We start from the raw sequence: 26,974 nt of genomic DNA on the forward strand, positions 1-26,974 counted from the left end.
TAGTTTAGATTCTATTTGCTTAAGATAATTATCAATAAGATGTGTTAACTAAGTTTTAATCAACTTATCTTAAACGTTTGTTTCTATCAAAATTCAGATTATGACGTATTTGTTATCAATAAAATATGATTAATTAAAGTTAGATTGAAGTCTTGCACAAGGTCACATAATGAGCATACAATCTGGTCTACTAGCTGTATGATAAAATAATTATTCTATCATGCTTCAATACAGCTTTAAACAATAGATCTACTTTGCTCATCCTTTACAATTTCTACAAGATGGGGTCATAGATATACCTTCTTCACGCCAATCTTCTATAAGAGTTTTCTTATGGACTAACGTTGGTCAATGAAGATCCCCTTTCTTGTTTGTCTTAATTTGGAGTTTGAGAGAAGATGTTAATTCATTCATCATATTTCAAACTCACTTTGCAATATAACTCTTCATTAGTAGAACCAAAAATGATGTCATCAATGTGTGCTATGAGCAAGCAAGATATCATAGATTCTTCTTTTTGATGCATAGATTTATCACTATTACTTTCTATCAACAAGGTTACCTAAGCTTTTATATATCAAGCTTTTGATGCTTGTTTTAAATCACATATTGCTTTATCATATATGTAATGTGTAATTTTTAAATATGGTGGTTATTTAACATAGATCTACTTTTTAATGAAATAACCACATAGGAGTGAATTCTACACATTCATTTGACAGAATATAAAGCTCATGAGTCAAGCAAATGATAGTGGTGATCTTTACTTTTAATCATGCAAGAATCAAGATCTATTTCATCTTTTCTTGATTCAGTCTTTTAGTAGTTATCAATTTTTCTTCATTAAGTGCATTTCTGAAAAACTCAATTTTGTTATAATTATTAACAAGTTTTCAGATTGTTATATGTAAAAGATTAACCATATATAATTTGATCTTAGTATCTTGACAGTAAATCATTAGTCTCATAGAGAATAAGACGACTTGATATTTTTGCAACTAAAATCTTTTCATTGAATATTCTATATACATTGCTTGATGAATGATATCCAAGGATAGACATATCTCTATCAGATTTGGCATTATTTTTCATAAGAACATATCAAGCATAACATGTACGACTGAAAAATATGAAAGATATGCAATGGTTCATTTTCCATTTTTCAGAAGATCAAAAGGAGTTTTCATCAAAAATAGATCTAATAGAAATCATATGTATGACAAGCAGTGATGATAGCTTTTTAAAAATCATTTAAGTAGATGACTATCATACACAGTTGTCTTTTTCATTTCTTCAAGAATTCTATTACCCCTATTTTACTTAAGATGTCCTTGGTGCTGAAATAGTTAATTTCTGCATAAACTTTATCAGGATTTTGGTTTTCAACACTGTGCCATGATACTCTTTATCTTCACAGTTAGGAAACCTTTATCATTTGAAACACTTTTACAAGATTCAGCAAATACAGAAAATATTTTCAAGTTTATTTTCCAAGAACAAATCCAATGTAAGCTTTTGAAAACTTAGAGATGGAAACAACATCTTTAGATTTAGAAATGATTTTTGGTTGTTTCCTTAGTTAGCATGCATAGCAAAACTTTGACCTTTAAGAAGATAATTTAAGTAAGCCAATGGCAAGGTCTTTTGAGATTAAGTATATACTAGCATGAGTTGATTTTGTATGCTAAAGATGGTTTCTTTAATCTTGGTATTCATAGTGCATATATTTAAAAACATACCAAGTACACATTATCATATCTATGATCAATAAACAATAATGCCATGGATAAAAAACTCTCAATCAAGCATATAGAGAATTCATAGAATTATTCTTAATAAATTAATCATTTTGCAACTTATCCAATAGTGAGTAAAGTACACTATGAAGTGATTCGATCATATTTCCAAAAGTATTTTCTATATCACAAAATTGATCACTATTAGCAATTCATATCAAATACTAAGCAAAAATAATGATGAGATGCAAGGATTACTGATTTTTGTTAATAACTTTTCATAAGTATATTTTAAGTTTCTTTTGTTCCATGGGTATCTTGGTACACCTATGTGTACATCCTCATTTTCTCATTTTGGGTACCCAAGCTTGCTTGAGTCCTTGAGAGTTAGGACATATGGTTCCTTTTGGAACCCATATCTGTTTAATAGTAATAACTTTACCATTTGATTTAATTATACTAGAACGATAGGTAAAGTTGTTATTCCCATCCTTTTCATTTTTGAAATAACTTATCTTATTTAATGGTTTGCTTGATGAATTGATAACCTTTTTCTCTAGAGATTTATTGTTAAGTAAAGGAATCAAGCCAAGTTTTGATTTATCACAAGCAACATATTGGCTTTCAAACATCATTTTTAATCGTTCTGAACTTACGGTGAGTTTGTTAATAAAAGATTTTAATTGATTAATTTCTTTACTTAAGTTTTGATTTTCTTTAATTAAGCTATGATTTTTCTGAATCAATTCTTCTGAAAATGACCTTAAACTTTTATTTTCAGAATTTAGTTTGTCATGTATTTCAGTAATAGAATTTCTTTCTTTTGAAATTTCCAAATTTAGCTTTTTAAGATTTTTATTTTTCCTAGCTAATTTTCTACATTCACTATACAAATCATGAAAAGCATTTAAAAGTTCATCATAAGAATATTTTTCATGAAAGTCATTTGGTGTAAGATTAGATTCAGATTCTACTTTATCTTCTTGTACCATAAGACATAAGTTAGTTACCTCTTGTAGTTCATTGTTGCTCCTAACTTTCAATTCCTTGTCTGACTTTCTCTTGGTCAAGGCTTTCTTGCGCTTTACCTCTTTCTTCCTTTCTTCTTGCTTCCTCTTCTTCTTTGTCTTTAGGAAGCTGATTTGCCTCGGAGTCGACTCGGACCTTATTGGAGTCGACTCGACTAACTTGGGAGTCGACTCTGAGCTTCTTGGAGTCGACTCGACTGAGGGAGATTCATCACCCTTTTCTGCAGTCTCATTGTTAGTATATAATTGAAGCATATGAGAGCTAATCTGAGATTTATCATAAATATTTTCTAAAGTATCCCAGATCTCCTTAGCAGATAAGCATGCAGAAATTTCATTAAACTTTGTTTCTTGAATAGCACAATATAATATGTTCATAGCATTAGCATTTAATTGTGCTAAGTCCTTCTCATTAATATGAGAGAGTGTGTGAAGGTCATTTATTATGATTTTCCATAGATAATAGTTATGTGATTGAATGAAAATGCGCATGCGTATTTTCCAATGTGGGTAGTTTATACCATTAAACAGTGGAGGTGTATCAATTGATTGTCCTTCTCCTAGAAAACTATCTATTTGAGTTGTCATGATCTTTGGCTCTAGTCGGTTAAGACTACAAATAATATTTGAGCACCTGCTCTGATACCACTTGTTGCCCAGTAGATACAACCCAAGAGGGGGGGGTGAATTGGGTCTTTTAAAACTTTTAAACTACTTCTAAGACTTTTTGATTAACTATGCTAAGTTATATAGATGCACAGTGGAATTTAAACTTAGCAACAGTATGATTTATTAAATGGGACTTGATTAAGTAAATTGAGTATGCTTGCAACTAAGGGATGCGTAGATACGAGTTAAGCAAGCAATATATCTAAGTAAGCAAGTTAGACAATGACAAAAAGCATCACAAACACAATAAACATATAGTGGTTCGGTGCACCCCAGCACCTACATCCACTCCCCAAGACCTCTTGGGAATTCCACTATAATCCTACAGATTACAGCCGGTTGTTTTACAAGCTCACAACCCAACTTGTTGTTTTGCGAGATAACAACGAACTCGGTCGGTTTTCCCAGGCTCACCGACTAGAACCACTCCGATTGTTTTCCCGGGCTCACAATCAAACCCTTACACGTTGGTTTTACCCTCGGCTCACCAACAAACCTAAACCCCGTTGGTTTTCCCTTTGGCTCACCAACAAACCTTACACCGTTGGTTTTCCCTTTGGCTCACCAACAAACCTTTACCCCTTGATTCAATCCCTTGATTGAATCAAGTTACAAGATATTAAAACAAAGAATAAAAACAAATCAAAGCTTCTTAAACAAGCAGATATGACAATATAAACAAATAGAGTAAAGAGAAGCCCTCAAACGAGTTTTGAAGATGGAGGAGCTCGGCTTCTTCTTTACTTGATCCTCCTCTGATTTGGCATGAAGTAGAGGATCCCCGAGGCAGCACGCGGATGGAGAGGAAGCTTTCGGATTCACTTGGATGCTCTTCTTCCCTCTATTTCACTTTGAATGGCCCTTTTGTGCTTTTGGGAGATTTCCCTTGTAATCTGTTTGGAATCTCTTCCCTAAAAGTTCTCTCCCACTTCCATGAGTTCTCCCCTAGCTCTCTTCTTGTTTTTATAGCTTTAGATGGAGTGGAAACAAGAATATAGCCGTTAGAGACAAAAATATAGCCGTTGGAACCAGTCTGCACCTCCTGACAATATTACCGTTGGGATCGGAGTCGACTCGCGCGATCAGGAGTCGACTCGGCTGTAGCGGGAGTCGACTCAAGCTTTTCCGGAGTCGACTCGGCAACTGTTCCAAATTTGAATTTTGTCCACTCGAGTCGACTCGACTATCCTGGGAGTCGACTCGAATCCCAGAGTCCGAACTCCCGATCCTCTGTCTTTTGGCTCGTCCAGTCTTGGAGTCGACTCGAACTTCCTTGGAGTCGACTCGGCTCTCAGTTTTCGAAAGTTGGTCTTCTGCCATCTTAGTGTAGTGCTGCCTTGGAGTCGACTCGAGCTGTCTGGGAGTCGACTCGAATCTCAGAGTCGGAAAACTGATCCTCTGTATTTTGGAGCCGCGCTGCCTTGGAGTCGACTCGACTTGTCTTGGAGTCGACTCGCCTCTCAGAGACGAAAATACCGTCTTCTGTCTTGGGGTTGCGCTGTCTTTGGAGTCGACTCGGACTTTGTGGGAGTCGACTCGAATCTCAGTGTCCAAAAACTGCTTCTCTGAGTTTTCCCTTGTGTACCACTGAGAGTCGACTCTCGCTTTCTTTGGAGTCGACCCGACAACCATTGGAGTCGACTCGCATTCCTCAGGAGTCGACTCGAATCTCAGGGTCGAAAATCCCTCTCTGACTTTTCTGCCTTTTACACCCTGGAGTCGACTCGTTCTACTCTCGAGTTGACTCGCCAAGCATTGGAGTCGACTCGAATTCCTCAGGAGTCGACTCGAAGACTATTCTTTTAAATTTTCCTTGAATTTGCTCCTCCAATTTGAATCTTTTGAACTTGAGACTTGGGCCAATAACTTGTAGCTTTCTTCCAACTTTTCTTGAGTGCTTTTAGAGGCCTTCTTGTGTTCTTCCAACTTGCTATGTTCCTTGCAACATAAATATCTTTCTCCTTGCAACATAAACATTAGTATCTATACTTCAAGGTTTTGTGATCATCAAAATCAATCTATGAATCAATCTTTGGGTCATCACATCTGTTTATGTTTCGTTTTCTTTCAGATCCTCACCAGTGATCGCCATCAGACATGTTTTTATTTTGTTACAGAGCTTCGTATTTTTGGAGAAGCTTATATACTTCTGTACATATGAATAGCCTAGAAGTTCTGTATTTTTGGTTTCAAACTTGAAGGTTGTACTTCAAAACTTTTAATATATATATATATAAGTTTGAATCCTTTTGGCTACCTGTTACCCCTGTATGAGGCTGCGTGCTACTGTAGGCGATAGTCGGCAATAGCACGGCCGTGTCACGGATCCGGGTCCGGGGCGTGACATCTAGTGGTATCAGAGCATTAGGTTAAACAATAGAATAACCATAAAATGCCTAAGGAAAAGGGTAGTTAAGAATGTCACCGTTATAGAAAATGTTATAATATGCTAGTTATCATAACCTCACTTTAAAAAAATTTTGACTGCTAGGTGATCATTAGGAAGATATGGATGACGACCGGAGACCACCCTCCCCGGAGCCCAGCGAGCGGTCAGTTTCCCCGGATACTCCACGGTCTGCAGCAGGTCAGGCAGGCCTAGCCGGAGTGTATCAGCTTATGGCGCAAGTGCTGCAACAGCAGCAGATGATGCAGTTGGCCGCTATGCCATCAGCAGACTCCTGCTATGAGAGGTTCCGCCGACTGAACCCCCCGACCTTTGAGGGTGGGTCTGACCCTATGGCGGCTGAAACATGGATCCGGGAGATAGAAAAGATGTTCCGAGCCCTCCACTTTCCTGATGAGGTGACAGTCCGGCTGGCGACCTCTATGCTGACAGGAAACGCCGAATACTGGTGGACGGCCATGGAGACGGCTTATGCCGTTGACAGACTCACCTGGAGGGACTTTAAGGGGATGTTTTACAATCAATACTTTCCGGACTCAGTGCACCTGGCGAAGCAGAATGAGTTTTTGACACTAACCCAGACTGACCAGATGTCCGTTCTGGAGTACGCCAATAAATTTAACGAACTGGGACGATTTTGCCCCCAGTTCATGGAGGATGAGAGAAGTAAGGTGAACCGGTTTGAGCAGGGATTGAGGTACGGGATTCGGTCCCGAATATCCTCCCATTTATTCTCAAGCTACAAAGATGTACTGGACCGAGCCTTGAAGGTTGAGGCTGACCTGATACGGTCCGGGAGAGAGAGGGAGGACCTGAAGAGGACCCGGTCATCAGGAGCACCGAGTAGTGGGGCTGGAGGCAGCAAGGGGGCTGTGCCCAAGAAGAGACAGAGCAGAGGCTGCCCCACCTGTGGCGGAAACCACAGGGGTACCTGCATGAAGAAGACCGGAGCTTGTTATTCTTGCGGGCAGACAGGACACATCGCCCGCAACTGCCCTAGCCGAAAGAAGGACGAGCCCCGACATACTGCACCAGAGGACCAGAGATCGAGGGGTAACCCTCGGGTTTTCGCACTGACTCGACAGGATGCCAGTGCTAGCGATCAAGTGGTGACAGGTACACTTCTGGTCAACTTGATTCCTGCCCTCATTCTATTTGATTCTGGTTCTACGCATTCTTTCGTGTCGGTTAGCTTTTCCAGACAATTACATAGCACATCTGAGAAATTAGTGGAACCATGGCATGTTGCTACACCCCTTCAGAAAACCGCAATTGTTGACATTAAATATAAAGATTGCATAATTCAGATAGGGGAAAAAGAATTAGAGACAAATCTTTTACAGCTTGACATGCAAGACTTTGATATTATCTTGGGCATGGACTGGATGTCACAGTATCACGCCCACATTGATTGTTACCACAAGAGGGTGGTATTTCGGATACCTGGGGAGCAAGAATTTTTCTTTCAGGGCGATATACCCCTTCAAGATGCTCCTACACTACACTTTATTTCTGCCTTGAAAGCTGGAAAGGCTGTGAGAAAAGGGTGTATGGCCTATCTGGCCTGTGTAATGGATACCCAGAAAGAGACCAAACTGGAAGATATTCCAGTAGTCAGAAAATATCCGGATGTCTTCCCGGAGGAATTACCAGGATTACCCCCAGACCGAGAGATCGAATTCACAATCGACCTCGCACCAGGAGAGGGGCCAGTCTCCAAGGCTCCTTACCGGATGGCCCCTGCTGAGTTAAGAGAATTGAAGGTACAACTACAAGAACTCCTGGATAAAAAGTTCATCCAGCCCAGTGCGTCGCCATGGGGAGCTCCTGTCCTATTTGTGAAAAAGAAAGACGGGAGTATGCGACTATGCATCGATTACCGGGAATTGAACAAGATAACCATAAAGAACAAATATCCCCTACCACGGATCGATGACCTGTTTGATCAGCTGCAAGGCGCCCAGGTCTTCTCCAAGATAGATTTGAGGTCAGGCTACCATCAGCTGAAGATCAAATCTGAGGATGTGCCAAAAACTGCATTTCGAACCAGGTATGGGCATTATGAATTTCTGGTTATGCCTTTTGGACTGACCAATGCCCCGGCTGCATTTATGGACTTGATGAACAGAGTCTTTAAACAATATTTGGATCAGTTCGTGATAGTTTTTATCGATGACATTTTGATATACTCAAAGAGCCGGAAGGAACATGAAGACCATTTGAGGATAGTGCTACAAATCCTTCGAGAGAAGAGGCTGTACGCCAAGCTGAACAAATGTGAGTTCTGGCTGGACAGTGTGGCGTTCCTCGGCCATATAATCTCCAAGGAAGGAGTGTCAGTGGACCCCAAGAAGATAGAAGCGGTGGTGGATTGGCCTCGTCCCACCAACGCCAAGGAAATAAGAAGCTTTTTGGGATTAGCCGGGTATTACCGGCGATTTGTGGAAGGGTTCTCCAAAATAGCTACCCCCTTGACCCAGTTGACTAAGAAACGGGCCAAATTTATCTGGGACGGCAAGTGTGAGAGGAGCTTCCAGGAGCTTAAACAAAGGTTAGTTTCTGCCCCAATTTTGACATTACCGTCCTTAACTGGAGAATTTACCATCTACAGTGATGCTTCCAAGAACGGGCTAGGCTGTGTGCTGATGCAAGATGGCAAGGTGGTAGCCTATGCCTCGAGACAGCTGAAACCCTATGAACAGAATTACCCGACACACGACCTAGAGTTGGCCGCAGTAGTGTTCGCCTTGAAACTTTGGAGACATTATTTGTATGGCGAACATTGTGATGTGTACACCGACCACAAGAGCCTGAAGTATATATTCACCCAGAAGGAATTGAATATGAGGCAAAGAAGGTGGTTGGAACTCTTGAAGGATTATGACCTGAGTATTAAATACCACCCAGGAAAGGCCAACGTGGTGGCGGATGCCCTAAGCAGAAAGTCAGTTATAAGCTCCGCCGCTTTACTCACCACTCAACCACAGATTCAGAAGGATCTCGATGAAATGCAGGTTGAGGTGGTTACCCAAACTACAAAAATTTTGCTGGCCGCCTTGAGTATACAACCAACCTTGATTGATAGAATAAAGGTTGCCCAGCAGTCTGATGAGCACATTTGTCAGCTCAAGGATGAAGTGGAGAAAGGGTTGCGACCCGAACTCCAAATGCACCCAGATGGCACTCTAAGGTTTGGCCACCGACTGTGTGTACCGGCAAATGTTGACCTAAAAAGGGAAATCATGGAAGAAGCCCACCAATCCCGTTTCTCTATTCATCCAGGCAGTACTAAAATGTACCGGGACCTTCGGGAACATTATTGGTGGAAGGGGATGAAGAGAGAAATAGCTGAGTTTGTGGCCCGATGCTTGACCTGTCAGCTAGTAAAAGCAGAGCACCAGAGGCCAGCAGGGTTGCTGGAACCAATAGAAATTCCTGAATGGAAGTGGGAGCACATCACGATGGACTTTGTTACAGGACTCCCCAAAACGGTGAGAAAGAATGATGCAGTGTGGGTGATTGTTGATCGCCTTACAAAATCAGCTCATTTTCTGCCATTCAGAATTGGTACTCCTTTAGACAAGCTGGCCCAATTATACATCGATGAGATTGTACGCCTGCACGGTGTACCAGTGAGCATCATTTCTGATCGTGACCCCCGATTCGTGTCCAGATTCTGGGAAAGCTTTCAGAAGGCCATGGGTACCGGACTGAGGCTCAGTACAGCATACCACCCCCAGACTGACGGCCAGTCAGAGCGGACAATCCAAACTCTGGAAGACATGCTGAGGGCTTGCACTGTGGACCTAGGTGGAAACTGGGATAGTCACATACCACTGGTGGAATTTGCTTATAACAATAGCTACCATTCCAGTATCCAGATGGCCCCATACGAAGCTCTCTATGGGAGAAGATGCCGATCCCCCTTACACTGGGATGATGTCGGGGAGCGGAAAATGCTAGGACCTGAACTGGTCCAGCACACCAGAGACAAGGTACTACTAATTAAGCAAAGGCTTCAGGCTGCCCAGGATAGACAGAAAAGATGGGCTGACAGAGGAAGAAGGGCCTCGGAATTTTTGGAGGGGAACTTTGTCTTCCTAAAAATTTCACCATCAAAGGGTATTACCCGATTCGGAAGACACGGCAAATTAAGTCCTCGCTACATTGGCCCATTTGAGGTTCTTGCTAGAATAGGCAAAGTTGCCTACAAATTGGCCCTACCTTCAGAGCTATCAGGCGTACACAACGTCTTTCACGTCTCCTTATTACGGAGGTACGTCCCGGATCCCAGCCATGTGGTACCACATGAACCTCTGCAATTAAATAAAGATTTAACCTATGAGGAGGCTCCCCTGTGCATCATAGACAGAAAAGAGCAAATCCTCCGAAGGCGCACCATTCCCTACGTTAAAGTCCAGTGGACCAACCACACTGAAAGGGAAGCTACCTGGGAATTGGAGGAAGAGATGCAACAACGCTACCCTCAGCTCTTCGAGAACCAAGGTATGTTTAATTTCGAGGACGAAATTTATTTAAGGGGGGAAGAATGTAATGTCCGGGCCCACAACCTACTAGGCCCAATAGAAAAATAGGCCCAATTAAGGGTTGGGCCCAAATTTTACTGTAGCCAGTATAATGATTATTATAAAAAAAAAAAAATCATACTGTAGCCAGTACGAAGGGATAAGACCGACAGGGAAGGGTGACCCCCACCCCTGCTGGCAGTCGATGCCGGCGCACCGGAGACAGAGGGGGCGGCGGCCATTCCCGGAGAGGGGAGGCATGGAGCGGATGGGACCTCTCAGAGAGGGGGGTCTCATCTTCTAAACCACTATTTAAGTCCCTGCCGGCAACCCTAAGTCGGAGGCCCCCAAGAACACTGAAAGAGAGAGAGCCGAAGCCCTGGAGCCTAAGGCGGAAGAGCCCTGAAGCTCCAAGAGGAAGGAGGGACTACGAGGGGGAGGAACGGCCCAACGGTAACCAGCAAAAATCCAGGTAAGTGGCCCTTAGGTTAAATAATAAAGTTTTAGGGAGTGGAGATACCCCTCTGTAGGGTATTCTCCCCTCTGTTTCACTGATGAAACAGAGGGGAGGAGACTGGCACAGAGAGAGAGAAGGAGACCGGCACGGGAGAGAAGAACAGGAGGAGGGCCGTGGGCCGGACCCACAGGCTGCGGGCCGGACCAACAGGCCGCGGGCCGGCCTGAGAACGGCCCAAGCCGAGCCCACGCCACCCGGGCCGAGCCCAGCCGGACTCGGCCTGCGGGTGACAGGCCCCGGCCGTGGCTGCCCTAGGGCTGAGGGGCAGCCAAGGGCCGCCGGGTCTGCCGTGCCGGCGACCAACGCGGCCTCAAGGCCGCCAGCCTCAGCCGAGCCCCACCTCTCCGCCGGCCGAGAGGTGGTGGCGAGACTCCCACAAAAAAAAAAAAAAAAAAAAAAGAAGAAGAAAACGGAAGAGGAAGAAGAACAAAGTAAAAAAAAAAAAAAAAGAGAGAGGGGGCACTTACCGCGGACCACGGCCTTACCTCGCCGTGGTCGGAGCCGGAGAAGTTCTCCCGGAGGAGATCGGCCTCGATCCCACCTCCCGGCTCTTCTCCTCTCCTCCGGCATCACTTCGAAGGAGAGGGAAAGGGCCGGCCTCCCACCGTCGCCGCCCCGAAGGGGAAGCACCACTCCGGGCTGGTAGATCTGGCCGGGGAGGGTTCGGTGAAGGTCGGAAGGAGGAGGAGGCGGCAGATCCGGCCGGAGGAGAAGAAGAAGGCCACAGATCTGGCCGGAGGAGAAGAAGGGGAGCCGGAGAAGAGGGCCGGAAGCATGGGCTTCGGTAGAGACAAAGAAGAAAAAAGGGAAAGAGAGGGAGTGACCGAGAGGGGGAAGGCCACAGATCTGGCCGGAGGAGAAGAAGGGGAGCCGGAGGGCCGGCCGGAGGTATGGTTTCGGTGGAGACGACGGAGAGAAAAGAGAGAGAGAGAGAGAGAGCGGCCGGATGAGGGAGAGGGGGTCGGGAAGGTGAAGAGGCGGAAGCCTCTGGAAGGGGGGAGAAAGAACCCGATAACGGGTTCGCGGGTCGGATCCGAATCCGAACCCGCAACCCGTTAAGCCCAAAGAAAAAGAAAAAGAAAAAGAAAAAGAAAAAGAAAAAGAAAAAGAAAAAAAAAAAAAAAAGGGAAAGGGTTTAGCCAAATTTGACTAAACCCGAGCCCAATCAAATTGGGCTAAGTCTGGACAAGCCAGACTATAAATTAAACCAAAATTAAAGCCCAATTTAAGCCAATGTAATTAATTTGGGGGCCAAATTGATCCCGGATTGACCCTGACTCAGGCCCAAACGGGTCACAGTGACCCTAAACCCGAAATTAAACCCAATTAAGCTTAGTGGCCAATCGGAAGGCCAATTAAGACTTATGAGCCCAGCCAAGACCCCAATACAGAGGAATTAGGCTTGGGCTAAATTTCAGATAGAAAAGGAAATAATATATTGTTATTATGACATGATTGTAGGTGACTTAGGACACGTCACCAGGACGCAGGAGACCTAGGAGAAAGGCGAATCACTGTAAGTAACCTGTTGTAATCCTATTATAGATCATGTCATGTTATTAATGTTTTCCTAAGCATTTATTTTAAGTACATATGTTTCATGCATGATATGTTACAATGCATAAGTAACTTGCATGATCCCAGAAGCTATGGCTATGTATGCAACCTGATGATATTGATATTTTAATCATGCATGTAAGTTTATAAAGTCTTAGCTAGCCCCAGAGGCACTATAATGGGCTCAAAGATGCTACTGAGAATGACTGAGCCGCCAGTGGCTGAATAGTAACTGAGCTGCCCCGCCAGTGGCTGAATAGTAACTGAGCCTGCCCCGCCAGTGGCTGAATTGGAATTGGGCCTGCCCCGCCAGTGGCTGAATAGTAACTGAGCTGCCCCGCCAGTGGCTGAATAGTAACTGAGCTGGCCCCGCCAGTGGTCGAGTCTGACTTCGCAGTAGCATCCGAGAGAAAAAGGACCACGGCATGCTGGGGGCACGGTTTCATATGCATATTTTATGAAAAATTTTGTGATTTGCACTACTGCTTTGTTTAAATTGCATACTTATTATGCCAGGATGATTTTTAGATAAACATGCATGTCAGCTTCTCAAAACCCTGATTTACATGTTTAGTCTACTGGTTGATCCGGTAGGATTATGCAGGATTACTTACTGAGCCGTGTAGCTCACATCTGTTTATGTTTCGTTTTCTTTCAGATCCTCACCAGTGATCGCCATCAGACATGTTTTTATTTTGTTACAGAGCTTCGTATTTTTGGAGAAGCTTATATACTTCTGTACATATGAATAGCCTAGAAGTTCTGTATTTTTGGTTTCAAACTTGAAGGTTGTACTTCAAAACTTTTAATATATATATATATAAGTTTGAATCCTTTTGGCTACCTGTTACCCCTGTATGAGGCTGCGTGCTACTGTAGGCGATAGTCGGCAATAGCACGGCCGTGTCACGGATCCGGGTCCGGGGCGTGACATTATATAATAAGCCAGACAACTCAGTAAGTAACTAGATAATTCATGTAATAACATAAAATATAAATACAAATTACAATGAATTAATATAAATGCATGATTAATTCCGTTTCAAAACACAGTTCCATTAAAATCCATATCTTTTAAATATTCGTATACTAATCATAAATCTGATTCGAAATAAATTACGTTCAACTTAACAACCTTTAACTATGGTCACACTTATACCCTATGGCTAGGCCAGAAACACAACTGCACTTATACCCTACGGAATGCACCAGAATACCGCACTTCTATCCTACAGAATGGGCAAGAATACCGCATTTATACCCTATGGTGGCCAGAAGCAAAATCAATGAGCTCAATAATAGTTAGCGTACTAATGCATAATTCTTAATTAGCAGGATTTAGAACATAATCAGGATGAGAGTTCAAATTTAGTACATATCAAAGTTTTTTTTACAAAATAACATATATATCATAATCCAATCAATATAGCAATAGTTCAAAAAATATTACTTCAAATTATATATCTATTTTTCATTCGAAATACCATCTCGTAAAATTCATAAATTGCATATAAATCGATTAAGACTTTTTTGATATAAAAATAATATTATATAAATAAAAAGTCTAGAAAAGACAGATCATTACTTGTTTTGCACGAACAATGAGCAGACAATTCAATTAATTCTAAAATCTTCCTTTAGAATCTAATATCTGAAATTATATTATCATTTTATTAAAATTTAATCATGATTAATTTAAGAATAAAAATTCTAGGTTTGGATACCTTCGCAGGGTTGACTAAAGGAAAGTATCCGACTTTTTGGTCGGTCCAATCAAGAGGATTTCAATAAATCATGCTCGGACTAGAGCATAAATGGTTCAATAGAGATCAGGGATGATTAAATCTTATAATGTTTGGCAAAAATCAGGGTGGGGGTTGGCATGCTGCCCGACGACCCTAGATCAGGATCTTTCATCTACGTCGATTCAGAAATCACTAAAAGTGGTACTTACGGCGTCCAATCAACTCTAGATAGAGAAAGTCCAGATAAAGAGAGAAAGGATGGGAAAGAGAGAGAAAATAAGAGAAAAAAGAGGGATGGGCTCTCTCTCTCTCCTCCTTTTCTTCTTTTCTTCTTTCTTTCTTTCTTTCTTGGTAAATAGGGGAGGAAGGGAGTGGACGGTGACCGGCCATGGTGGTCCAGCAGGCGGTAGCCAGTAGGATGGCAGTAATGGAGAATAGTCGATGGTGGTAACCGACAACGGAAAAAGGGAAGAAATGGCTGAAAGCAGGGGTTTCAGTTATCCCCTTTTCTTTTAAGATATTCGATGGTGGGGCTCCGACGATGTCTTAAAGTGGCATAGGGGACAAATCCCCATCTTTGGTGACAAGCGGCGACAGTGAAGGAGGCCGGAAAAGGAAGAATAATAGGGATTTTCGGATCTAAGGCCCGAGGATAAATATGGCCTTTTCTTCATAAATTTTTTCAACAAAAACTCGGCCGGCAATAAGACTTATGAACGAAGAAATGGAGGAAAAGAAGATCAAGGCTCTTACCTATGATTCTAATTATGCCTAAAGAATAACGCGGCTATCGCAGTATAGATTAGGGTGTCAATTCCACAGGGAGAAGGTAGAAACACTAAAAGAAACTACAAAACTAAGGAGAAATATCAAAGCAGTAAAACATGATGTGAATGATTAAAAGTAAATTAAAAATCAGATTATAGTAGTGAAAAGATGTAACCAGAATTAACGGCAACAAAGCATCAGGAATCCTTCACTTGAATCAGGTAATTCCATTCATATTTGATCCATTAGATTACTCAATTAGAGATCATAGTACCAGATTCTCTAATCAGAAGATATAGTATTACAATCAAAATATTTGGCGATAATTCTAGAAAATCATTCTCCTCTTTTAAAACCAAAGATTATTATCCTATTAGACTCAGATTTAATGATAAAAATATACCCAATGGTAATATTTTAGCAGAGAATCACACTAACTAGATAAACAAGCAAATCTAGACATAATCAAGCACCTCAACAATTCTATAGAAAAAGACATGGCTGAATCTATGAAAGGAATCAGTTCAAGATTATCCTAACACAAGAAAAGATCTATTGATGAGAGATGATAAACAAGAATTGTATCAATATAAGAATCTATTATATAGATCAAATATAACTGAAACTACCATCATCTAAACGAGTTCATCCCTAGCTTCACCAAAGAATTAGCTCTCCATAAATTTATAGCTCCTTTTCATGATTTCTTTGCAATGACGCTTTTTTTCCCTCAAAACGGCGAGCTCCCCCAAGTATATACAGGGTTTAGGGACTTAAAACCCTAGGAAACATGGCTTAGACACGCTTGCATGCATTTTTCCGACTTTACCCTCGAACACCAATAGCATAACATTCGGAAGGCTCCCCAGATCGCATCCAATCTCCAAATTTCACGTTCTTATAATATTGGAAAGCCCTGAAAGTCTAATTTCTAACAAAATTTGAATCAGCTCAATTGGACTTCTGTAACTCCCAAAATTATCAAAATACTACATAAAGGTCCAATCTGTCATGGCCAGGCTGGCGGTTTAGGAAAATCTAATTTTGCAACCTCATAACTTTCTCTGCGGAGCTCCAATTGACCTGATTCTTAATGCATATGAAACCGCAACATGTCATCTCCACCAAGTTTCATTTCATTCGGACTGCAATGGGACATTCAATCTTCTTAACTCCATTTCTACAATAAAATCATCAAAATCAATTAAGACTTGAACTCTTTATGAAGTAAAGTTCAGATTAGAAAGATATCATAAAAATGCCCAAATTATGCTTAAGTATTAACAATTTAGCCTAAAGTGGTAGTATTAAAGGTACATTTTCATGCACTTATCAGATTCCGACGAAGGATTGGTTACGTTTTTCGGTGAGCACAAAGAGCTTAAGCCGCCAGCAATCAGGGAGGAAGAGAAAAAGAATGACGGTAGGTATGACAATCTTCTGGTGAGATCTAGGGGGGTCGATGGCTTAAATAGAAGTGGATGCTAGGTTATCCTAGCCTCTAGTAGAATCCGTGTTGGAGGAGGACTTATTCTCTTTCGCCGTGTTCAACCAGGGCTCTGTCCTATTTTTAGTTTGGACGGCCCTTCGGGCCAACAAGCTGACTTAATAAGCCTGAGCCTCACAGGAGGAGGCAAGAAACGATCCCACTTCAATGCCGGAGCTGCTGCATCTGCCTTTTGGATCTTCGGCAGCGTGATCTCATTGCCTCCGATCTGTCCATGGTTCCAATTCTCCAGCATGGACATCCACCTGAAAATTTAAATTTAACTAGGGGGTTGTTCCGGGCTGGATCCTGAGGCTACCTTGACCACGGGGGCAGGGCTCGGCGGAGAAAGAGCGAAGAGAATAGATAATTGAGATCTTTTCTTGAAAATAGCAGAACCATTGTTGTCAACAATGGCATAGGAGAGATGGATGATAAGATTATATTGGATCACTTAAGTAATTTGAAGGATCTTAGTAAAAAAAATTTGTAGTCAAGGAGATGTGTGAAACCGGAACAAAGTTGAGGGCCAAACTGACATATCCTCCAAGAGGTATCGAAGCAAATCCCTTATAAGAATCATGATGAGTCACATTACAAGGAAATTCATCCATGCACTGATCAGAAGAGATGCACCACAGGATAGGTTCAAATCAATCACCATCCATAAGAATGTTGCAGGCAAAAATGCTACTAGGCCTCTGCATATATTTTTTCTTTCATATAAATCTGTGCAAGTTGATACAGAACTCAACCATCTCAAGTTTGTGACATAAAGTGACCTTCTACTGAGTGTTGGGCTCAAAATCATCAGCGGCTACTAGTTCTATGCATCCACACATTCTAGTGTGGATTTTTCCTTCTTTACTGTCAGCTCAGAAGGGTAGGCACATTAAAAATATATATAGACGCATCAAACGTTGAAGATTTTTCTCACTTTCTTCGTCTTTCTCCTGCAAACAGGACAGGTTCCAGCCTCATCCAAAATCCTGCATGTTCAAAGTAAACTCAACATTAATGTGCCTGCTATTAGTAACCAAAAATGCTTGACTACAAAGATATTCAGGTAGAAGCATCTCTGCTTGGATAGATTTCGCAATGAGATCACCTTGTCCCACATGTAAAACATGTTGTGCAGTGTCCACAAGGAAGAAAGAAGCAATCCCTCTGAGCATCACAGCAGATTGTACAAAGGTGACGGGTGTTATTAGCTTCTCCTTCAGGCAACAATGGTGTTGTCCCAAGCCATTCTTCCAAATCTTCATCATCATGCGAAACAGAATCATAGGATGATCCCAAGCTCAAGTTGTCATCGTCTTTGTTAGGAAGCAGGGGGCTTCTCGCAGTGCTACCATCTGCATTTTGATGACTAGCACCATCTCCAGAGCTGAATTGTAAATTGGTAAATATATTGAAGGCCAATAGAATGACTGCAGTCATCACACCTACATTCAGAGAAAATTTGAAAGAAAATAGTTAAGTAGGAAATGGATAGGCTAACAGGCACAGAGACGCACACAATTACCTGATCCGACAAAATAAGTGATCCAACGTGGCCCATAAGACAACTTGACAAACCATTCATCAGTCTCCTGAGCCTGGAATAAAAAGAAAAACAAGTTACATCCATGGGTATAATTCAAAGAGAAATTTCAGATCGGTGATGCATATTTCAGGGACTAAAAGTTGTTTGCTCTTCCAATCATTTTAAAACAAGGTATGTTGATGCATTTCGATTTCTAAATTAGCAAAACTAGTATGTTATGCACTAAAAGGAATACCCTGCAATTGCACTTTTTTTTTCAAACTAGTTATTTTGATGCATTTCAATTTCTACACTAGCATGTTCAAAAGCCCCATGGAGCTGAAACATTGTCTGCGAGGAAGAGGTGATCTAATTCAGTTTCTGGATTCCAGATTGCAGCATAAAGGAATGTGTATGGCCAGAAATCACTCTTGACCAGTGAGTGTTAATCATTACGGGGTGACAAAAACTGCAATGAATATGTAACATTGTTACACATATAAAATGTGTAGCAACTGCCCTGAATGATTTTATAGCTGCATTTTGAAAAAGACTTGTTAGAAGAGAACTTTGTGTATTTCTAAATAAAAGTTAATTGGTTTACACAGATTGTGCAGCAAAGTTAATATGTGGGATCCCAAGGAAAATTAAGAATCAAAGGATAACAACTTCATGCTATGTTGCATATTTGCTATTTAATGCATAGGAACAACATAATTTAATAGTACGACCTAAATAACTCTAAAATTAGAAAGGTATAATAATCTTTCGATATGGAAAATAAACTTTTTTAGAATGCTAAATAACCTGCAATCTAGTTACTAGGCCAACATTTTTGGACTAGATTTATACATGTCCATACTTGCTAGTGCTAAGTTGAAGAAACATAAAACCAAACATTGTTCTTGTGGTACCTGAAATACAAATTTAAAGCTCTAGTAGGCATAATTATCCTTTGATCTGAATATATGAGGTAAGATTCTAGTACTGTAAAGACATTCTGAAAGTATCTTTGTACCTGGGCTATGCAACTTTGATGCCATATTTTTGCATGATTTCTGAGGCTCAATGTACATTATTCAACTTTGAATTTATTTTCCTTTCAGAAAAAATAAATTTATTTTCTTCCACAAATAATCACTGATACATGATGTTGACTGTTCTCATACAGAAACTTCTATATATGCAAGACAAGCCGAATCTAAGTCAAATAGCTGAGAGCGTCTATAGCATTCGTTCTGTTTTTCATTTTTTTCTCCAGCATTCTTTTTGTTTTTTTTTATTTAAAAAAAAATACAACATGCAAGTAAACATATCTAATATGATTGCAGTAAAAAGAAATTGATTTCATTTTTTTTTTATTTTAAGAATAGGTTCTCAAAATTCTCAGAACACTGAACTGAAATAAATGGCATAGGTTGGATGTTATCTGAAAAAAAAAAAGAAAAAAAAAACCAGTATCATTTGGAGAAGTAGAGCAGGAAGGGGAGGAGGAAGAGGTTGCAGTTGGCGGGTTTCAAGGATGTGGTAGCAGTGGTGAGCAAGCAGGGTGGCGGGAAGGGGCCTGAACAACGATGTGGTGGGATTGGACAAGGTATTACGATTGCAATAGGGGTTCAAGGTGACAAGAGATCTTGGATGCGAGGACGGAGGGCGGGGAGCCACAGGGGTAGGGATAAGCAAGGAGAGGACGAGAGAACATGATTAAGTAGGAAATGTGCCGCATAAAGGACAAGATAGTTTCTAAGTGTGTATCTGCTGGATGACTATGATCTCATGTGCACAAGAGAAGATGATTGGTTGAAAAAATTATGATTGAAGAACTATTTTATTAAAATGTATGCAGATAAATACACTCATACTCTTGCTTCTCCTGTGTTGCTCTCCCTCTAAAATGCAGCGGAGGGTGGGAGGGTGTGGAATGCCAACCCTGTAGGTTGTATTTATTAAACCAAAAGAGTATTCCAAAAGGCAATGATGGATGTGGAGTTGGGGCACAGGAGTTTGTACTATAATTCTAGAGATGGTTTTATTTGTTTTAGTTAATAATCTACAGTTTGTAAAATGTTATAACATATTATTACAATAAAGTAGTATTCTTGTGGGCTTCATAGACTTGGATCCGAACAATTCATGTTTCGGGATAGACTTGGATCTCGTTTTGGGCTAGGATCAAGTTGGGTCTGCATTCAAAGGGTTAAATCTAGAATTGAACTACTTTTTATTGGCCTCAATTGAATTGGGACCAATATTACAAAATCCATGACTAATATGGTTATAGCCTGGGTCAGAGTTTGGGACCCCTACCATCCCATCGATCTCAACTTTAGGTTAAGGTTGGGTTAGAATCATGTCATGTCTCAGTCAAATTTGATAGATTTGAACACTTGTCCATCCTCTGGCTGAATTTTTAGAATAAATTAATGGCTGTTAGAATGATAATTATTAGCCACTATTGATTTCCAAACACATTTATTTCTTATTTTTATAAATGCTAAGCAATTGCAACTATCAAACATGTTTCTTGTTTCCAATAATGTAGAGAGGTAGAAACCCAAAACAGCTATAAACAAAACTGATGGAGAAAAATAGAATACGAAGATGCAGCAAATAAAGCCTTGAGCTTTTTTACCGATTTTGGGCCAGGTGTTGTTAGGATTGCAACATTTGCCCTCAATAAGAACAGCTCCAAAACACACAGCTTGTGATTCAGTGAGCATTTGTAGTAAGCCCCAGTTGTATTGTATAAAAGAGTCCGAATTGTGAAGTTTAGCTGAACCTGCATGAAAAGACCTATATATGAGAATGGCAAAAAAACAAAAAAAAAATCCAACTGATTACATAAGCTTAAGAAAAACATGGAGACAAGAGCTAAAAAGTAACTGGTAGATGATGCATTTACTCAGTTTACCACAATGTTATCTTGGCTTTTTGCAACCATTTAAAACCTCCATATCACCCATGATACCAAATATGATTTGTTTATTAAGAAATGTCCCAATAATATATCAATCACTTCACACCTGAAAGTTTAGGAACCAAATAGCCATGCATCCATGGTCAGAGAAGGAGACAACTGACAACTCGCGAACATATTCTACGTCATTAGGTAGCATAAAGCACTCAACCACCAGTATGCAGATCAAATGCTTCAAGCAAGAAATAGTTTTTTTAAGATTTCTAAATTATCTCTACACCCTGCAAATAGTCAGTGGAAGAAATTGTTATGCCAAAATTGTTGGATCAATAGAAGAGCTGTCCTAAGCTGTAAATAGTCACCAAGTCATTAATAGGGATCACAGGGTCATGGAACAACGACAATACACCAAACAACCGTGCCCAACACCCTGACACACAAACACAAACACATACACTGAAAAGAAAAAGAAAAAGAAAAAGAAATGAAAAGAAAAGAGCAGAACAAACAACAATTATGTAAGTTTGAGCATTAGTATCTATCAAATAATTTAATTTCTCAAGCTATCATACAGCCTACAATCTAATGCAGCCCCTAAATCTCATGTTGTTTACCACTGACAATTAATCCAACAAGATGTTAATTTTTTATGAGAGATTTCCTAAGATTTTAACTGTAAACCCTTAGAACTCAATACAACTCAAATATCACTTGAAATGCCTAAAACTTACTATAAGAAATTAGCTCACCCATGTGACATGGTTATTGAATTTCATGGCCAACCAAGTAATTGACCGCACATATAAAAACTTCAAAATTTTCCTTGTACATGCACAACATTGAAATCAAACCTAGTTAAATTCAAAGTTATATCCAAGCTGTTAATGATTCCAAATGATGAGCAAGACAGAAAACCCGAAATGAATGACCTTCTGTTGAAAGTTGTGTGAAGCCAAAAAAAAATTCCACAAAAAAAAATCGTACTCATGCACTTTTTTTCTCTATTAAATAAAATCCTAAGGCAAAGCTCTTTGAAGGGTATTAGACCAACATATGTTGTATTATAATTGCTCGATCTCAGCCCTTAGACTAAGGGTAAGATTGTTGAAGCACAACATTGTACGCTATGGTGAGTTCTTATATATAAAGTCTGATGCCGACCCTAGGGTTGGGCAGTCTCATTCTCCCATATTCCCATGGTATCATAAGAGAGTCGAGATGAAGAAATCATCATTGTAGGAGGGGAATACATTGGATTGAAATGAGGACCAGATGAGAGATAACGAGTGTTAGTAAGAGGACCAAACTTGGGAATGTGGTGGAAGTGATGTAAAATGGTTGAGAAGGCATGGAAGGAATGAGATGTCGAGGAAGACAGTGGGGCGAGAAGAAGAAACAACAGAAGAAGACAATGAAAGAGGAGCAATAGAAGGAACTGTACTGGAAATTGATGAAGATGAGTGCAGTAAAACCAAAAAGGACACAGAGTACAGGCCAACAATCGATGGATCAACACCAGATGATGACAGAGATTGTGCTGCAGATGTAGAGATAACAGCACGGGAAAAGACATTGAGTTTGTAGCACTGATTGACTGGGCCGTGGTCACGGCCGTACCTGACGAAGGATTCATGGGGAAGAAGAGTCTTGTGACATGGCTAGGGTTCAGTGTGCAGCACAGACAAGAAATGATTGACAGAGAAAATCAGAATTGTCAGTGCCTAGCACCTGATACCATGAGAAAATGGGAGAACAATCTATTATCATAATTTTTAGGCGAATCTAACCAAAATAAAATTTCTTAGCTCAATCAAACCCAAAAGCTCCAAATGGAATGCAGATAACCAAGAAAAGAATCATGGAGGGTTTATGATCTGATGGATGCATTCATGCAATTTGTTTTTGATGCATCTATTCTACCATTGAAATAATATTGATCTCCATCATTCCTTGTCACACAATTGCTTAATTAAGAATGCAATATTAGCCTTCTAAAATCATTAATGCAAGTGTTTTTCTTGCCAATTGAATGACTGTGTTTATACAACCAAGGGCTGGCTGTGAATGATGCATGCCACATCCATAAATACATAATCACACAACTTCATGCTTAACATCAACCACACATAAGCACCATTGGGTAAGTGTAGCCTTCATTATTCAGTCCTCAAGTCTGCAAACTTTTATGCATCGGGACATAATTTTATCTTCAAAATGAATTCTTGTACAACTTTATATATTACACTTACAGCTGCAGTATTAACAATTTTGAAAATATACCCCCCTACCAAAAGTGGATTTGGTAAAGAAAAATATTTTCTATTCAATATTCATCTTTTTCTACATGGTCATTAAAAAGCAAGATTCATGACCATGTCCGTGCTCTAATCACACATTATTCATATTTTCCTACCATGTACCCAAACCATACACTTACCCTTAAAAAGATCAGTATAGCAAGTGTCCTCCTACGTCCTACCCCTTTCTCTTGTCTCCTCTTTACTCCAATGCCCCCTCCCCACCCCAAAACCCCAAACCTTCTAATGCCTTCTTTCTTCCGCTCTTCCACTCTTTTTCTTATCTCATTCTTTCCTCATGGTCTCTCTCATTCTCTTGTATCTCTTATTTCTACTGATATTATCTCCTTTTCGTCTCTTTTAGATCTTCACTTTTCTCAAGCTAACCTGAGATTTGCTTATGCATCATTGTAGAACCCTCTGTAGCCTTAAGAATTAGTCTCCTAACATTCTTATAAGATTTCTAAAATTAATTTACAGGTTTAAAAGGCCTTTGGGTTGTTGACACTTTGAAACACTCCCTTTCTCCCCTGTTTTCTGTGATAAGACAGCAAGACAGTAAGTTGACATATTACCAAATTTTGCTAGCTCCTCAGGTTCACATATGAATAAGCTGGCCATCACAAGTAGTGCTGCATCACTCTTCCTCTTCCAATGTGGTAGTAGTGTGAAGATGCCGAATCAGCACCCTAGTGCTCACAACCTATGACAATATCCCGACCAAACCTCATTGCTATCTGTTTCTTGTTCCCTGCAAGATGGTTTGGCACATCATGGTACTGGCAACATCACTCGCCCAGTACCTGGATTTGAAATATCTTGAGCACAACGTCGGAATACAACAATAATCTAGAGGTGAAAACTGCTTCTACAATGATAGCTTGTCAGGCTACTTCTCTTGGCCTAATCAGCCTGGGTAAACAACTATAAACTCTTTCACAATAAAGTTATGTGTATCCATCTCCGCTCAGTATCATTACTATCCTCCTCCATTAGTAGCTGCATGGCATTTCCAATACTTTCTGGAGACAAAAAATGCTATACATAAAGACATTTTCAGGTTAGGGATAAGCCGAGGGTCTAAAATTTCACAAAGCAAATGGGTGATAATAATCTGCTGTAACCCACGGAACAGGCTGAAGCAGAAATTCCAGAAATTAAATTAACGGGTTGAACAAAAATTCAAACACATTGACCTGTAAAATCTGCAACCAACAACACTATTGAGGTCCTATAGTGGATGCTACTAACATGTATTGAGTCAAAAAGAAAACACCTACAGTCAGACATGTTTCATTTGAAAATGGATGGTTTGCATTTGATAGAAGTATGAAGAAGAAAATGCTAAATGTCACAAAATTAAAGGATGGGACTAGCACTGTAATGTTACCTCTATTTCTACATGGTTTAAATTACCCACAGCAACATAGTAATCAGCAGGCTTTTCAATTATCTGCTCAATCATGCCATTTCCTGCAATTCAATAGCTTTAGCACCAAAATTACTTTGGATGAGTCCACAAAATCATTAATTTCAAGAATACTTATAGAACTTACCATGTATCAAAGTCCACGATAGGGTGGTATTAGGATATGATGGATCCTCAATCCATTGAAGAAGGTTTTCTTTGCCTAAAAAATCCAGCCTTGTTAATAATCAAAGGCACGTTGGATTCTTCACCGAAGTATTTACTTACTTCAGTCAGAAGAAGGAAAGAAAAAAGGAACTGCAACAACATATCTTTCTTCTGCAGAAATTCAAATAACAGCAAGATGCAATATATGATGCTTAATTTGGTAGCTTCTCCAATATTGCATGATAATAGTGGCTCAGATGAAACATAAGTCAATGGGATTCATGCAACACTATGCTGCCATTGAAAATTCTATTCAATTAAACTTTTATATGTCTACAGTCTAGGAGACAACAAATTTTAAATATGCAGCAAAGCTCGATGTTGTATTTAGCTAAATCTACAATAATCTGTAAATTTTAGTTAATTTCTTGATCCTTAAACTATAAAGCAAATACTTTTGGCATGATATCCCTTCAAAGGTTATAAAAGAGACTTAGTAATAGGCAGCTGTTAGTTCCTAGGAGCTTCATCACACATAAAAGCAATCAGGGTTGGCGATCTCAATACCAAATTATATACCAGTAGTTCACCGCTATGGTACCAAAATATATTTTTTATTTTTTGTTTTCAAGATTTAAGCTTTCTTTATTTAGTTTGGGTGGAACATAGGGTTTTACGAGTTCATTTTTCAGTCCAGTACAACAATCCTTGAAAGCAATATTAGCTAAACCTAAACCAAGATCATAGACAATAAGTCTAAACCTTGTGGGCAGGACCAATATATGCACTCCCTCTTCCCTTTACCCTCTCGCTGATCTTGATCATGGCTCTTCAAATGAAATTGGAATCATCATTTTTCGTGAGGCGCCAAAATGAAAAAGAATATAGATTTATGATGCCCGGTGAAACAAAGATTTTGTTTAGGGGCAATGGCGAGAGTTGAATATTTACAACAAATCATATAAAACTAAGATACAGTAAGAGGTCTGCTGTTGTTCACCTTGGGCAATGACGAGGGTTAGCGGGTAAGATCCTTCGGATTTCACGCTGTAAGAAATATCGACTTGACCTCCCTTGTTCAGATAATATATCCATTCCTGCTCATTATAGTCAATTAATCCAAAAATTGATGGTATTCCATTCATTATTTCCTTCAGCAATCAGCAAGGTAAAATAACAACAAATACTAGAACAAGCAGGCTTGGAGGGATGAAAAGAAAGTAGCCAATTCTTGCCTTGTGGAAGTTGGCGGGTACGGATACATTGTGGGTCTCTGACCATGTAGCCGAGACATCGAGAGGCGGAGGCTGACGAAACCCGTGAAGCAAGGGTCCATTCTCCGACTCTGCATCTGCTTTCACCTGTAAATAGAAGACAACAAAACCAAAGGAAATCTCTCAGCAAGCCAAGATTTATGTCCGATGGGATTTTGGTGCACGGAAGAAGTAGTGGAGAGTGGCGGCACAAGCCTTGATATCCTGCACGAAAAAGGAGTTGGCTTGAAGGAGCCGGGAGCAATTGGGGCCAAGTAGGAGGTCGACCGAACCGTAGAACCCGAGGATCAACGTCATGGACGCTGCTGGCGCAAAACATTCTCTCTGTTAAGAATCGATCAACGAAAAGAAATGGAGAGAAACAAGAGGAGCGACGAAGGGGACGGAGAGAGGGAGAGACCAAAGAACCAGAAGGTGAGGAGGATGACAACGCACGACCAGGCATCGTCTCTGGCCTCGAGAGCAGCACCACTGGCGCCGGAGCTCGGCTGCGGCCGATCCGGGGAATGAGGAGGAGGAGGAGACGAGGAGGAAGGCTGGCGGGGGAGAATTGGGGTAGTAGACGGAGTGCCGTCGCCGTTCCATGCCTCCATGCTGCCAGATAAACGAAGCTTAGACTACTCCAATGTCTGCTTTGGATGGACATGCCGGAAAGGGAAAACGGCCTGGTAATTTGTTCGTTGAGTCCTGCGCGTCCCAGCTGCCGGTCAAGTCCCAACTTCCCTTCTCCCTCCTCCGTAAGGAGAGAGAACGGTAGGTTATAAGAGAGATCTTTCGCGCGAAAGAAGATTCACCTTCCTTCGCACGAATCACCGTTAGATCCTGCAATATCCGCTTCGAGATCTATGCGTCAAGAGCCGTGCCCGAGTTTGGGAGCATTCGTGGACGTGGCATCGGACGGTTGGGACAGAAGAAAGCTCAATCACAGCGTAGCATGCAGCAAGCT

General features: G+C 40.6%; 1 protein-coding gene across 3 annotated transcripts; it reads right to left on the reverse strand.

Moving 5' to 3' along the window:
- Positions 1 to 17,119: 17,119 nt before the first annotated feature.
- On the reverse strand, positions 17,120 to 26,974 carry LOC103708175 (E3 ubiquitin-protein ligase APD2-like). Of its 3 annotated transcripts, none has more exons than XM_008792985.5 (10): positions 26,429 to 26,974; positions 26,224 to 26,330; positions 25,990 to 26,115; positions 25,755 to 25,851; positions 24,735 to 24,809; positions 24,569 to 24,651; positions 20,597 to 20,743; positions 17,965 to 18,037; positions 17,548 to 17,884; positions 17,120 to 17,428 (listed from the first exon to the last, which is right to left on the reverse strand). In XM_008792985.5, exons 1-10 carry the CDS (start codon positions 26,619 to 26,621, stop codon positions 17,353 to 17,355), a joined length of 1,314 nt encoding a protein of 437 aa, XP_008791207.4. In that variant the 5' UTR covers positions 26,622 to 26,974; the 3' UTR covers positions 17,120 to 17,352. The 3 variants fall into 3 exon arrangements, with proteins under 3 accessions (XP_008791207.4, XP_088559542.2, XP_008791206.4); XM_088703416.2 differs by having other exon boundaries at positions 17,548 to 17,869; positions 26,224 to 26,333; positions 26,429 to 26,765; XM_008792984.5 differs by having other exon boundaries at positions 26,224 to 26,333; positions 26,429 to 26,764.

Source organism: Phoenix dactylifera, chromosome 1, assembly GCF_051530095.1.
Source record: "Phoenix dactylifera cultivar Ajwa chromosome 1, Ajwa_hap1_PhDact_Kaust_v1.1, whole genome shotgun sequence".
Classification (NCBI taxonomy): Eukaryota; Viridiplantae; Streptophyta; class Magnoliopsida; order Arecales; family Arecaceae; genus Phoenix; species Phoenix dactylifera.

What these genes read in the sequence shown, in the direction of transcription:
- LOC103708175 (XM_008792984.5), bottom strand. Translation starts at nt 26,621, where the DNA reads ATGGAGGCATGGAACGGCGACGGCACTCCGTCTACTACCCCAATTCTC. An exon ending in TACCCGCCAACTTCCACAAG is followed by an intron (nt 25,852 to 25,989) that starts GCAAGAATTGGC and finishes TATAATGAGCAG; the next exon opens with GAATGGATATATTATCTGAA. An exon ending in ATCGTGGACTTTGATACATG is followed by an intron (nt 24,652 to 24,734) that starts GTAAGTTCTATA and finishes ATTGAATTGCAG; the next exon opens with GAAATGGCATGATTGAGCAG.